General features: G+C 41.2%; 1 protein-coding gene and 1 long non-coding RNA gene across 2 annotated transcripts in view; one reads left to right on the top strand and one right to left on the bottom strand.

Moving 5' to 3' along the window:
- Positions 1-2,345, bottom strand: part of LOC117034059 (uncharacterized) — a 20,452-nt gene extending 18,107 nt beyond the window's left edge. Inside the window, exons 1-2 of the long non-coding RNA XR_004425004.1 lie at positions 2,220-2,345; positions 1,037-1,186 (exon numbers count right to left, since the gene is read on the bottom strand). This is a non-coding gene — a long non-coding RNA (uncharacterized LOC117034059). The remainder of the gene's footprint in view (positions 1-1,036; positions 1,187-2,219) is intronic.
- Positions 2,346-2,490: 145 nt separating this feature from the next.
- The window catches only part of UBE2W (ubiquitin conjugating enzyme E2 W), a 41,986-nt gene continuing 32,212 nt past the window's right edge, over positions 2,491-12,264 (top strand). Inside the window, exon 1 of the mRNA XM_033126722.1 lies at positions 2,491-2,584. Coding sequence (XP_032982613.1) covers positions 2,570-2,584 — 15 coding nt within the window. The 5' untranslated portion in view covers positions 2,491-2,569. The remainder of the gene's footprint in view (positions 2,585-12,264) is intronic.

Genomic DNA, 12,264 nt, shown 5'->3' on the forward strand with positions numbered 1-12,264 from the left:
TTTTTTTTTTTTTTTCTTCCAGGGAGGCAGAGGTGGGGGTAGTTTCTGAGATAAGAGAGAATCACCTCCTCTAACCTGGTGGCCATTTCTAATTGCTGTGTAAATTTAAAAATGAATATCATTATCCAATCTAACAAAATAATAATTATTCCTTTGTATCATCTAATATCCATTTTATATTTAAATTTCTTCCAGTTATCTCAGAAATATCTTTTTACAGTTGGTTTGTTTGAACCAGGATCCAAACAAGGTTAACATTTGTTTAATATGTCCCTTAAATATCTTTTATTGCAATTTATGCTATTAAAAAGAATCTTTAAAGGTATGGGAAGTTTTAACTTTACTGTTGCTGAACTGTTTACAAAGTGATTGTACCAATTTCTTTCCTACAGAGTTTATGAAAGCTCCACTTCCTCTCCCACTTTTGGGATTGTCAGACATTTTACCTTTTGCCTATCTGATAGTAAGCCCCACTCTAAAGAAATGAGATGTGAGCCTAGTCTTCAAACATTGTGTAATCAAGTGTTTTAGATATAAAAATTTCATGCCCTTTGGCTATAATTACATGTCCCAACCCCATCTGAAGGTCACTATTTTATCCCGAGTACATTGGGACTTTCTATTATATATTACTGAAAGAATGAAGAAGATAGTGAAGTAATTATGTACTATTTAATATTTCCTAGGAAAGATAAGCCTGGTACTGACTTTCCCCTCTATTACGATCCTTTTTAACACACAGAAAATTCAAGGGACCAGATGTTGATTTCACTGTGAGGACTGTCAAGATTCCTGTAACCCCTTATTAGTCTTTGTAATGGCAGGTTGTTGGTTCTGATGATGTCATAATGCTTTGCGGGGTCACCTGATGTCACTTACACCTTAGGGAGAATTAGCTTTTAAACAGTGAACCTTAGATGGTAAAATCTGATCTTCTGGAGCCATTTTCTGACATCATAGGAATAAAAAAATCTCCAGAAGAAAATAAATCTGGAAAAGTTTTCCTCTTTCGTTGGAATATATGGGTTTTACTCACAGTTGAAATGTTGCCAACACACTGGGCTAACACCTGATGTGCTTCGGGGTGATTCTTGGTTGCCAAGAGCCTCCAAACATTCCTTAAGAACACAGTCGTTTCGCACAACAAAGGGAAAGCCAGCCCATTTCTGGCAATGAGGGTGGAAGTCTGAGAGAAAAAAGTAAACCAATATAACTTCCTCTGTACTGATGAAGAATAGTGTGTTTATTATTATAACATAGAATAATTGGTGTATTTTAAGATCTTTTTCCTTTTTGAACACACTTTACGTTAGGGAATTTCAAAGAACATAATCTAGCTTAAGAGTGGAAAGGATGATAGCCTACACTGCTCTTATATTTAAATATTAACTTCTAGAAATTTCTAAAAGATCTCCGAATTAATGAAAGATTTGAAGCTTTCATTCTGGTAAAGTAAAAGTTTTCTATGTGTCAGCTACCTTAATTTTTTAGAGCTAGAACACGAGATGCAAGCCTTCGGCTACCATTTTCCTCTTGTAAACCAACATCCTGAATTCTGTAATAGCTTTTTTAAAACGTGGCTTCTGATAAATGTTGGCAGAACTGGTGCATTCCCAGAATAAATTCCGTATGTTGAGCTTTCCCTACTCAGATACATCCCTAGGTCGAATGACCACAAAACTGCCCACCATGAGACAGATTGAAGTTTGGATGTGATAGAAGATATGTGTATATTATAACGTGACGGTGGTACTAAAAAAAGAAATTCATGTCTAGGGGCAAATGTCTCATCAAATGCCAATGCTGTGACAACCGTAACTATTACTGCTACACACGTGAATTTTAAATGGAGGGGATGGAGTGAAGGGGCGGAAATCGCACACAGACGAAAAAACTTCAAAATTTTCCCTTCCCTTTTGGGCAAGTTACAGCGCTACAAATCTACCCTTGTCTTTAAAGCAAAATGCTGTTCTGCTCTCAATTCTCATCCCATTGTACAAGGAAATCTGTGTCTCTCTTCCCCGAATAGGAATATGAGAAGCCCTTCAGATTCGAAAAGTCAAAAAAGCCCCGCGGAAAGTTTTGTCTTGCCCCAAGGGTCTGAAAGTGGGCGCCGTAGTGTGGAAAAAACATACATCCGAAAGGGAAAATCTGTAAACCATACACCTGTGGTTGGAAAAACAAAACAGAACAAAACAAAACAAAACAAAAAAACTCACAGTCCGGACATCATCAAGATCTCGAGACACAGACAGACAAATAAAAACAACTGTGGCCAGGTCAGAACGGGACCCGCGTTTCCCAAGCGATCCGCATGGCGGGTGGGCTCACAGCCGGCGCCAGGGAGCGGGATGAAACGGGTGACACGGACAGCGCGGGTCACGGCGCCCCGCCCGCCCCTCCCCGCGGGGGCCCAGCGCGCCAGCCAATCCCGCTTACGCCACGCCCATCCCTCGGAGGCCCCGCCTCCCGCGCCCGGGATGCTGGGCCCCCACGGCGTGACGTAAGCACGGCAGCTCCGCCCCCTGCGTCTCTGGCCTCGCCAGCCCTCGGGGGGGATGGTTCCATCATGGCGTCAATGCAGGTGAGAGGAGTTTGCAGCATCTGGGCGGGCGAGGGAGCCGCGGAGAGGATGGGAGCGTTCCGTCGGGGGCGGCATCTGGGACTCGAGGGCACCCCGGCGGGCTCGGGAGCGGCCCTGGGGGCGAGTCCTTCCCCAGCCTTAGGGCGTTGGGGAGGGGTGAGAAGCGGCGAGAAGAAGGACGTGGGGGGGGGGGGCGGTATCGGTTGGCCGAAGCGGACACCAGCCGGCCGGGAAGTTGGGGGATAAAGAAGGCGAAGGGAAGGGAAGGGCAAAGTTTGACGTTGGCTCGGCGGCAGTAGTCTGGGAGCCGTGTCCCGCTCGGACAGACGGCCGCTGCAGGCCTGCCCGCCGGACCCAGGGATGCCTTTTCCTCCGCCGTCCCCGGCCTGGCGGAAACAGCTGCTCTCGCCGTTGTCGCGCAGGGAAGGGCGGCCCTGAGAGGGGCTGAGTGTGGGGGAGCTGAAAACGCGTTCCGGGAAAAGACGGCTGGATGCAAGGGCTCTCGGCGGCCTCTCCTGAGGCCTCCCACGCCGGCCTCTCTCACTGCGCGGCCCCCGGCTCTCTTCCCTTTGACTCTTAATCCTTTGCCACTTGGGTACCTTCCTCTGCCAGCCTCCTCACTCTCAACGAACAGCAGCCCACTTTCTCACTCTCCCCGAAGCTGCCCTTCGCCCGTCGACATCATCGCCTCCTAATATGCAATGTCCCGGAGAGCCGAGTCACCGACCCCCTTAGAGCTCCCGGGATAGAGAGCTCGCCCTCAATTTTTTTTTTCCCCCTAGGGTGCCCCACCCATGCAGTCGCGGTCCGACTACAGCCCTTTGCCCTTCTTCCCCTGATCTCTAGTGGAACCTTAGTTTGGTAGAAGGTGTTTGTTAACTCGTGTCATAGCTACCTGGCTTGGCAATGCATGGTTTTCTGGCTTTCCAACTTAATGTAACCCTTTTTTTCAAATTCGAGGAGTTGGTTTTTTTTTTTTCTGGCAAAGATGGCAACCACAAGTGCAGTGTTTTAGAGATTGACTCCGCATTATCTATGGCCTGCATTTGATTTACAGATGAAGACTACCTGTATCAAAAGACATAGGAAGAGAAGGCAGAACTCCCGTCTGGAGTGTCAGCCGAGCGCTTTTTAGAGTTTTTCTCGAAAGGATTTTGTGCTTTTGTTTTTAGAAGAATAAGCAAGCCTCCCTATACACCCCTCCGTTTTTGTTTTTTTTTCCCTCCTTTCTAAGCATAACAGTGGTTTTCTTTTATCTCTTTTATTGCATCATCTTCCTCTTATGCACGTATTTGCTTCACATTTACTTACGTGCTTTTGGGTTATCCCCTTTCAACCTGTTTGCCACACGGTATTCTTTTGACTTTTGCTTCTCCCTCTGGACTTTCCTGGAGAATTGGAAAAAAATGTATATAACATTCCTCGTTGAAAAGATGTCAGCGAAATGGTGCAGGGAAAAAACAAGAACAATTTCAGGAAACATACTTTACACTAATCTCCCCAGAGACGTTAGAGAAGTTTCGTCATTTGAGACCAAAAAAGGAACTGTGAAATACTCGTTGAACAGTAGATGGGCTATACGACCAATTTAAGATTATTTGTGTTAAGAGTAAAACTGTTTTAAGACTAAAAATTAAGCTTACTATTCATAATATTTGTGATTATATTTCACAAGAAAATAATAGGGATAACTTATTAGCTAGTTAGATTTAGGCTTCCAGTCTGGAAAAGGCAGATTTCAGTTTTTAAGAGAAAAATGAGTCAGTATGGAACTTAATGTTGATAATCTTGAATTTTATGTGACGACTTAAACAATGGGGAAAAATACTTGCCAGTGTAATACTGCATTTTTCTGTGCCCCAAGTACTACCTTTGTCTTATCGCCTTTTATTTCTTTGTGTCTTCTGATGAGAGGAATGGAAAACTGGTGTTCCCTGGTGTTTTAATTCAAGTAAAACTGAGTCTTTTATTTGTATTTTAAAAACATCTCGTACAGATTTTCTGGTAGTATCTTGAAAACTATTTTAATATAGATAAATCCAGCTTTTTGAAACACAGCACTCCTTCCAATGTGGTTCTTCTGTCTTTGGTGAACACATTTTTTTTCCTGACCATCTTAATAGCAAAGTTGAACTTTTTTCCCGAAATAACTGTTACACATAAAATTGCAGCCAAATTATGACATTTGTTCATTCGCTCATCAGTTATTTTTTGAGGGCCCACTCTGTCAGATACTCATCGAATTGCTGGCGATGGAGAAGTGAACAAAAGCAGAAAAGATTTCTGCCCTTGTGGATGTTAACAGTCTAGTTGGGGAAGTCAGAGAAGAACAAAATATTTAAGTTAATTGTGTCCTGTGTTAGAAGGTGATAGTGCTGTGGGAAAAAAGTGTGGAAGGAGGTTAGGAAATGGATATTTTGGGGTTTCAGTTAGAGTGCTTGGGAAAAGATGTGCCATACATGAATGCGTCTCTGACCCTGCCTTTATCTAAAAAGTTTTCAGATTTCTTACACCAGGATATTACTGCTGCTGAAGAGGTTACTTAAGCTCTACCAGGAACTGTATTTTAAAAACATGCATGTTATACAAATGTAACATAGGATTTGACTACTTGAGTTGATAAAAATGAAATAAATTAGTCTTTAAGATCAATAACATCAATTAAGGATAGACTTTGAATTTCTCGTTCAAAAAATATTTATACTCGGAGAGTATATATTTTACAGCTGAGGTTATACCTGCTTTAGTGTACCCTATCCGTGCCTCCCAACCTTTTTTCCGGTTGTGGTACACGGGGAAAATAATTTTTGACTGGCATGCTGAGGTGGGTGGGGTTGTGGAGGTTGGAAGCATCTGGCTAGACAGTGAGAGTGGTTGGAGACGGTCAGTGTCCCAGCACACCTGTAATGCTGAGAAACTGCTCTAGAACATTGCTGGAGTTGTTCTTTCATACCCAGTTCAAGATATGGTGACTTTCAAACTGATGTGAGGCTTGGAGATATTCATTCCCGTTTTTTTCTCTTTTTTTCCTCCTAGAGCAAAGTCACAAATCACCAAGTAAGATTATGGTTAGATTTTGTTTTAAGAAACCGTTTTTAGAGAATGGTGGGCTCATGTTGGTATTTAAAATTGGCAGGAGTTAGGAGAAAAGAAAAAAATCTGCATTTAATTTTGATATCCCCAAACTGCAAAAGCATTATTAGAGTGAACTTTTATGTGATTCTAAACATTCTTAAAAGTGTAGCAGTATTATGGTATTCTGTTTTCACCTCAACCGTAATACTGTGTTTTGTGTGTGATGTTTCATTCTCATTTTGTATTTAATCTTTTTTTTCTTTCCCTGTTGGCTCATTTCATTCACAAGTATGTGTTGTGAAATATTTAAATTGGCCTCCTTGATATATGTTCTGATTTTAGAATTAAATGTTTCATTCGGACTTCTCTTACGTTGCAAGTTTTTAAGTATACTTGGTATACTTTTGTAATTTGACCATCTAGATTTATTTATTAACTTAAGGTATGAACTCTCCTTACGTTATATGTGAAGATCTTAGAAAGTCAGTGCATAATAGTTGATATTTGTCAACTCTAAAAACAGTGATATAATTGAGAGAAATGGTCAATTGAATTACTCTTGTGGATTTTCTGCTTTTTTTCCCTCTCGAATCTTAGATTACTGTCTGTTAATATGGCTAGATGAAAGGAGATTGAGGTTTAGTAACAAAAGATGGGTTATGAATGTGTTCGTATTTTCAGATGTTTTAGGAATAAATTATTTTGGATTATTCACAGCTCTGCATTGCTCTTTACTCAAGTAATTGGCTCTAACGATTGCGAGGTGGAATATTAACTCTTACGGACGTTATTATTATTGTAGTCATGTTGCCTTGGCAGTTAGATTCCATATGACTGTTGATCTCATTATGAAGGCTTACAGCATAATCAAAAGTTTAAAAATTGATTGTCATCTTGGATCCTGAGGCTTACTGAGTCCTGGGAACTTGTAGGGGTATAGCTAGAATTACAGTATTTGAGAAGATTGGCTAGATACTCCAGTTAGGAATAGGGCTATCGGGGAGTTATTGGAGCAAGTGCCAAGGGAACGGGAACGGGAACAGGATACAGTAGAGTTGAAGGTGTTCTGTGAGACTGATAAACACAAGTAGATAGTAGATTCATACGTGGGTGAACGAGAGCGAACGGGCAAAGCGTAAAGCTAGGGCAGTCAGATTTTCTTAATCCTTAAAGCAGACATTGTACTGTTTTCTTTTACTATTAATCACTTACTGCTTTAGGAGATGCCTTCTATTTTTGTCCCAAAGTGTTCGTTTGGGTCTTTTAGTTAACTCTTCCATTCCCCTGGGCCATAGATCCCATGAAAATAGGAAAAATGCTTTGTCTCTGTCCCGTAAATGTGCACGTGGTAACTACAGTAAGTGTGCGTCACGTGACATTTGAAAAAGCATTCCTAAGTAGCAAATTCTGCATCAGTTTCATTCTATTCTGGAGAAATTAAGCAATTCTGTAATAGTAAGTTTGAGTACCTGTACATTCATATTTATATATATATCCCCCCCCATGGGCTTATTTTCTTGATTTATGTGTTTGTCATAACTTGAATGTTTTTCAGTGTATTTTCATATTCTTTTTCTCTGAATTCTTATCCCAACCTTGTAAAATGGAAAGTCAGATAATCCTATTTCATTGTAATAGAGTGACTTTTGGTAAGTAATCACTTATTTGGAAGGTGACTTATCCAAAACTTCATAGCAAAGGAGTAGTGAAGCTGCGCTTAGAAAAGCCAAGCTGTGAAATCCACTGATGCTGTGAGTTGTAGGTAATGAACATATTAACAAGTTCGGCGTTACAGAGAAATCATTGGGATCGGTATTTAACTTTTTAGTCAAGCAATTACTAAAGTAATACAGCTTCTATAGCTAAGAAAATGAAAGGAAAATATCCCTTATACTTTATAATACACAGTTACTTTATGCATCACATTTTAGAAGAGGTTCTTTATGTGTATACTTGTGCACTGAGTAAAATTATAATGGCAAATCTTTACTGTTCAAAGATATTTATTAGCAAGGAGAGTTAAAAGTAGGGGTGATCTGGCATTTTTCTAAAAGTATACTCTTTGTGTAGTATTTATGTAAATTGAGCTTTTGTTAGATGAATTTTATTTCATTTTTGTATCACTGCTGTCTGCTTTATTATTAATTTTATCTACAAAATACGTGTTCATATTTGTCAGGTGTTTTAAAATGTTGATTTGATAGCCCTTATTTTTGTGAATGCAGTTTTTGGATCACCAACAAATGATGCATGCCTTTGAATTACTTTATTCTGAGAAAAACTCTACAGTTGTTTTTTGGAGAAAGTCTGCTGACGCTGTGCTTTATTGCTCTGGCGGGGAGGTGCTCAGGAGCTGGGTGGGCGAGGCATCACGGGCTTCTGGCTGTGCAGGATGGTGCTGGCTCTGCGGATGGCAGCCACGCGCAGGTCCGGGCAGTACTTGGTCTTGTGGATCACGTGCGGGGTGTGCGGTGTTCTTGTTGATGGTGGTCCGCGTGTAGGAGGTGGCCGGCTTTGGCTGGCCGGATCTCCGCTTTATGAAGACCACCACACCTTTGCCTTTGCCCTCTGCCGCTGGCTCCAGGCCCATCGACTTGCGGTGAATCAGCCCCTTGTAGTGGAAGGAGTTGTGGGCCTTCAGATCAGTGGGCTCGGTGCTGTACGTCTGCTTGTTCCTTGTGATCAGCCAGCTGGAGCAGTTGCGCACGACCATCCATTGCAGATGCGCCGACATGGCGACAGCTCCTCGTGGCAGCAGCCTGAGACAGAAAGAGCGAAAAACTCATTCGGTTGCTTTTGTAAAACTTCATTAGGAGTAAAAAAGCACAGGACCTGGAATCGGAAGGCTTTTGGATTCAGGTTGTTTCACACTTAACAGCTGTGTTGTACAAAATCAGTGTGTAGTGGAGTGGTTAAGACGAAGGGAGATTAGCAGAGGTAAACATGTATAAAACTGTTTTTTGTAAAAAAAAAAAAATTTATTGGGGAATATTGGGGAACTGTGTGTCTCTCCAGGGCCCATCAGCTCCAAGTCGCTGTCGTTCAGTCCAGTTGTGGAGGGCGCAGCTCACGGGCCCATGTGGGAAGCAAACCGGCAGCCGCGTTGTTCAGAGCTCGCTCTCTTAACCACATGAGCCATTCGGCCGCCCCTAAAACTGCTTTTTTGATTTTCCTTCCTCAAACCTGTTCTTTCTGTAGTATTCCCCATGTTTCATGACAACTTCAGTTTTCATTTGTTCAGAGACTTTGGTTTCATTCTGTTCCTTAGTCAAACCATCAGCAAATTCTGTCCAGCTCTACCTTCCAAATAGGTCCACAATCCAACTTTGTCCTCTCTTCTGAATTCCTCCCTGATGTAAATCATCACCCTTCATCTGATTATATATCAACAGCTTCATAACTGGTTTCCCTGCTCCTGCCCTTGTTCTCTTACTGTCTTTTCTCAATCTATTATTTAGATTCTTTCAGAACAGAAGTCAAATGTCACTTCACTCACATCCCTTCTGTGGCCTCCCTGTTTTGCTCAGAATATAAACCCAAATCCCTGTCATAACCTAGAAAGCCTTACATCACCTATCTTTGTGTCACTCCCCGTCCCTTTGTAGCCTCATTGGCCTCCTTGCGTTTTCTGCCTTTTCCTTTATTATTTCCTCTGGAGTGATGTGCAGATATTTTCCTCTAGTCTGTGAACTGTGTTTGCACATTCTTTTTTTTTTCTTTTTTTTAATTGGGGAATATTGGGGAACAGTGTGTTTCTCCAGGGCCCATCAGCTCCAAGTCTTTGTCCTTCAACTAGTTGTGGAGGGCGCAGCTCAGCTCCAAGTCCAGTCACCGTCTTCAATCTTAGTTGCAGGGGGCGCAGCCCACCATCTCATGCGGCAATTGAACCGGCAACCTTGTTGAGAGCTCGCGCTCTAACCAACTGAGCCACCTGGCCGTCCGTTTGCACATTCTTGATCTCCTTTAAAGCACAACGTTTTTTAATTTTGATGTTCAGTTTATCTACCGTGTTTCCCTGAAAGTAAGACCTAGCCAGGCAATCAGCTGTAATGCGTCTTGTAATGCAGCTTGTTTTCTTTTTCAAGTTGCATAGGTCTAAGCTGAGAGTCCATTGAGTTTGACAGTATCCTGCTGAATTCAAGTTAGAAGCGAATGGAGTTGTTAGCTGTTTTTTGGATGAGAATTTATATTGCAACCCTACTACTACAAAACTGTGATTGTAATCCTAATAAGCTATTATTGAGAATACTTGTGTATTCGTAGGTTGACTTGTATTGTAATTAAAGTAGGCATACTAACTTTGATTTTTAGACATACAGAAGCTTTGAGTCATAGGGCATTTTTGAGGTCATGTAGTCCAACCAATACCTTTTCTTTAAGTGATTGCTGCATTTTGTAATTAGAGGTAGTTAATATAATTTGTTTACTTTTTTACTACATAAAAGGAATATGGAGCAAATTGATTGTATAGATTTTTTTTTTAGTATATAGATTTTGATGTTAGAAAAATTGTTATATTCTTAGGAACATTAAGGATTCTAGTGGAAAACATTACATAGCTGGGCGTATTGGTGTCATCTGGGCTCTAGATGTTGTTTAGTAGAAACCTCAGAATTCATTTCTTTGCAGCAGTTAGTTTGACTTAATGCTTCTACAGTCCATCCTCATTAGTCATGGATTCTGTATTTGTGAATCCGCCTCCTCAGTAAAATTTATTTCTAACCCTAAAAATTAATATCTGTGATGCTTTTGTGGTAATTTGTACAGCAGATTAGTGAAAAAAAATAATTTGAGTTGCTGGATTTTCCTGGTCCCAGCTGATGTCCAACAAGGTAATGCCTTGCCTTGTTTCAGCTGTCATACTGTAAACAAGTGTCCTTTTCTCAGTCTGTTTAGTGCCACTTTTTCGCATTTCTGTGTCTTTGGTGATTTCACTGTTTCAAATGGCTCCCAAGAGGAGTCTGAAGTGCTGTCTAGTGTATCTAACTGCAAGAAGACGGTGTGGCCTTATGTAGGAAAACGTGTGTTAGATAGCCTTTGTTCAGGCATGTGCTGTTGGCCTTGGGTTCCTTGTTAATGAGTCAACAGTCTGCAGTAAGGAGTCTTTAAATGGGAACACACAGAAACCAAGATTATTGTCGATTGATTGTGATTAGGATCGCAGGAATCAAACCCTGTATTTCCCCTAGAAACAGTGGTTCAGTGTCTGCTGTGATTTTGTGGAGCATAATTTCTGCGAATATCGAGGATTGACTGCATTTTGATTTAAGTATCAGCCCACTTTTGATTTGAACTGTATTGAAGCCAGGGTAAAACAAGTAAAATGGAATGTTGCTGCTGTTCTATATCCAGATTCCTCCTTTGGCTTTTCCCATTTCCTGGTGTCGGGCAGTACCTTCCCCAGTTTGTTTCTTGAGTTATCCACACAATTCAAGTTAGTGATTTTCAATTTTGGCATTGTATTGAGATTACCTGGGAAGCTTTAAAAAACAAAACTGTCCCCAGAGATTGGTCTGGCATGCATCTTGGCTATAGCTCCTCGGCGATTCTAATGCAGTCGGAGGTGAAAGCTAGCTTGTCTTCACCACAATGGTGGAATTGAGGTGTGCAAAGTTTGTAAGGCGCATACAATGTAATTCATCACCTTGGACCAGATTTAGAGTTCAGGAGATGGTAGACATATCAAAGTTAAGAACCAAATTTGAGACTAAAAATGTTTACATATGTTCCTGCTTGTCTACATAATCATATTTCTATCAAGAACATCCATTTTATTGTACAAATGTTGACTGCCTTGTTAGTCTTACTGAAGTCTCTTGTTTGGTAGCTATTTTACACAAAGAAACAAAGTAGCTGCCATGAGAGTTCTCTGTGGAGGAGGATTAGTGAAGGAAGTACATTAAGATAAGGCTGCTGAGTGGGCCCCTGGGTTCAGTTGTGAGCTGATTCTTCATGCCAGCTGTGTACCTGGACAAACTTACCAGTTTTAGATCATGAATCTTTGGAGTTGAACATGAATAACAATCTCAGCTTGTTGTTGTGAATAATCGTAGGATCCCTGTACTAAAATATGAACAGCCCTTGTTTTTAGGCTGTTGGCCCTTCATTGGCGTCCTCGTTGCTGCCTTGCATCTAAGGCCTGTGCTGAACGCTTTCCAGGCCGTTAGAATCCCTGAGAGTCAGCTGGTTTTATGAGTCTGGGTCGTGGGTCTGTCCTCCTCCTTGTCCTTAGGTTGAAGTGGACATTCCTGCCAGTTTGTACATTCTGTCAGTATCCTTGACTTGATAGGAATACTTAGCAACATTTTTTTGTCACTTTTTATATTGAAATTCCATTTTGAATTGTGCCTAGTTTTGACAGCTCCCCTTCTTTTCATTGTTCCTGGGATTTTTATTTTTTTTAATCTAGCAGGTTATTTAGTTACTCCTTTCACTCTTTGTACTATCTTTCTGAATTCGTATTACTCAAAACCCACTTTAGTTCTTTATCACTTTATACCTGAGATCATGAGTCCACCAAACTTAGCCTCAGTCTTCACAGTTGTACACACACGTTTTCTTATCCTGTGTGCCCTCATAGCACACTTCTTTCGTAGGATTTTCCG

The sequence above is a fragment of the Rhinolophus ferrumequinum genome, chromosome 14, assembly GCF_004115265.2.
Source record: "Rhinolophus ferrumequinum isolate MPI-CBG mRhiFer1 chromosome 14, mRhiFer1_v1.p, whole genome shotgun sequence".
In the NCBI taxonomy this organism is placed as follows: Eukaryota; Metazoa; Chordata; class Mammalia; order Chiroptera; family Rhinolophidae; genus Rhinolophus; species Rhinolophus ferrumequinum.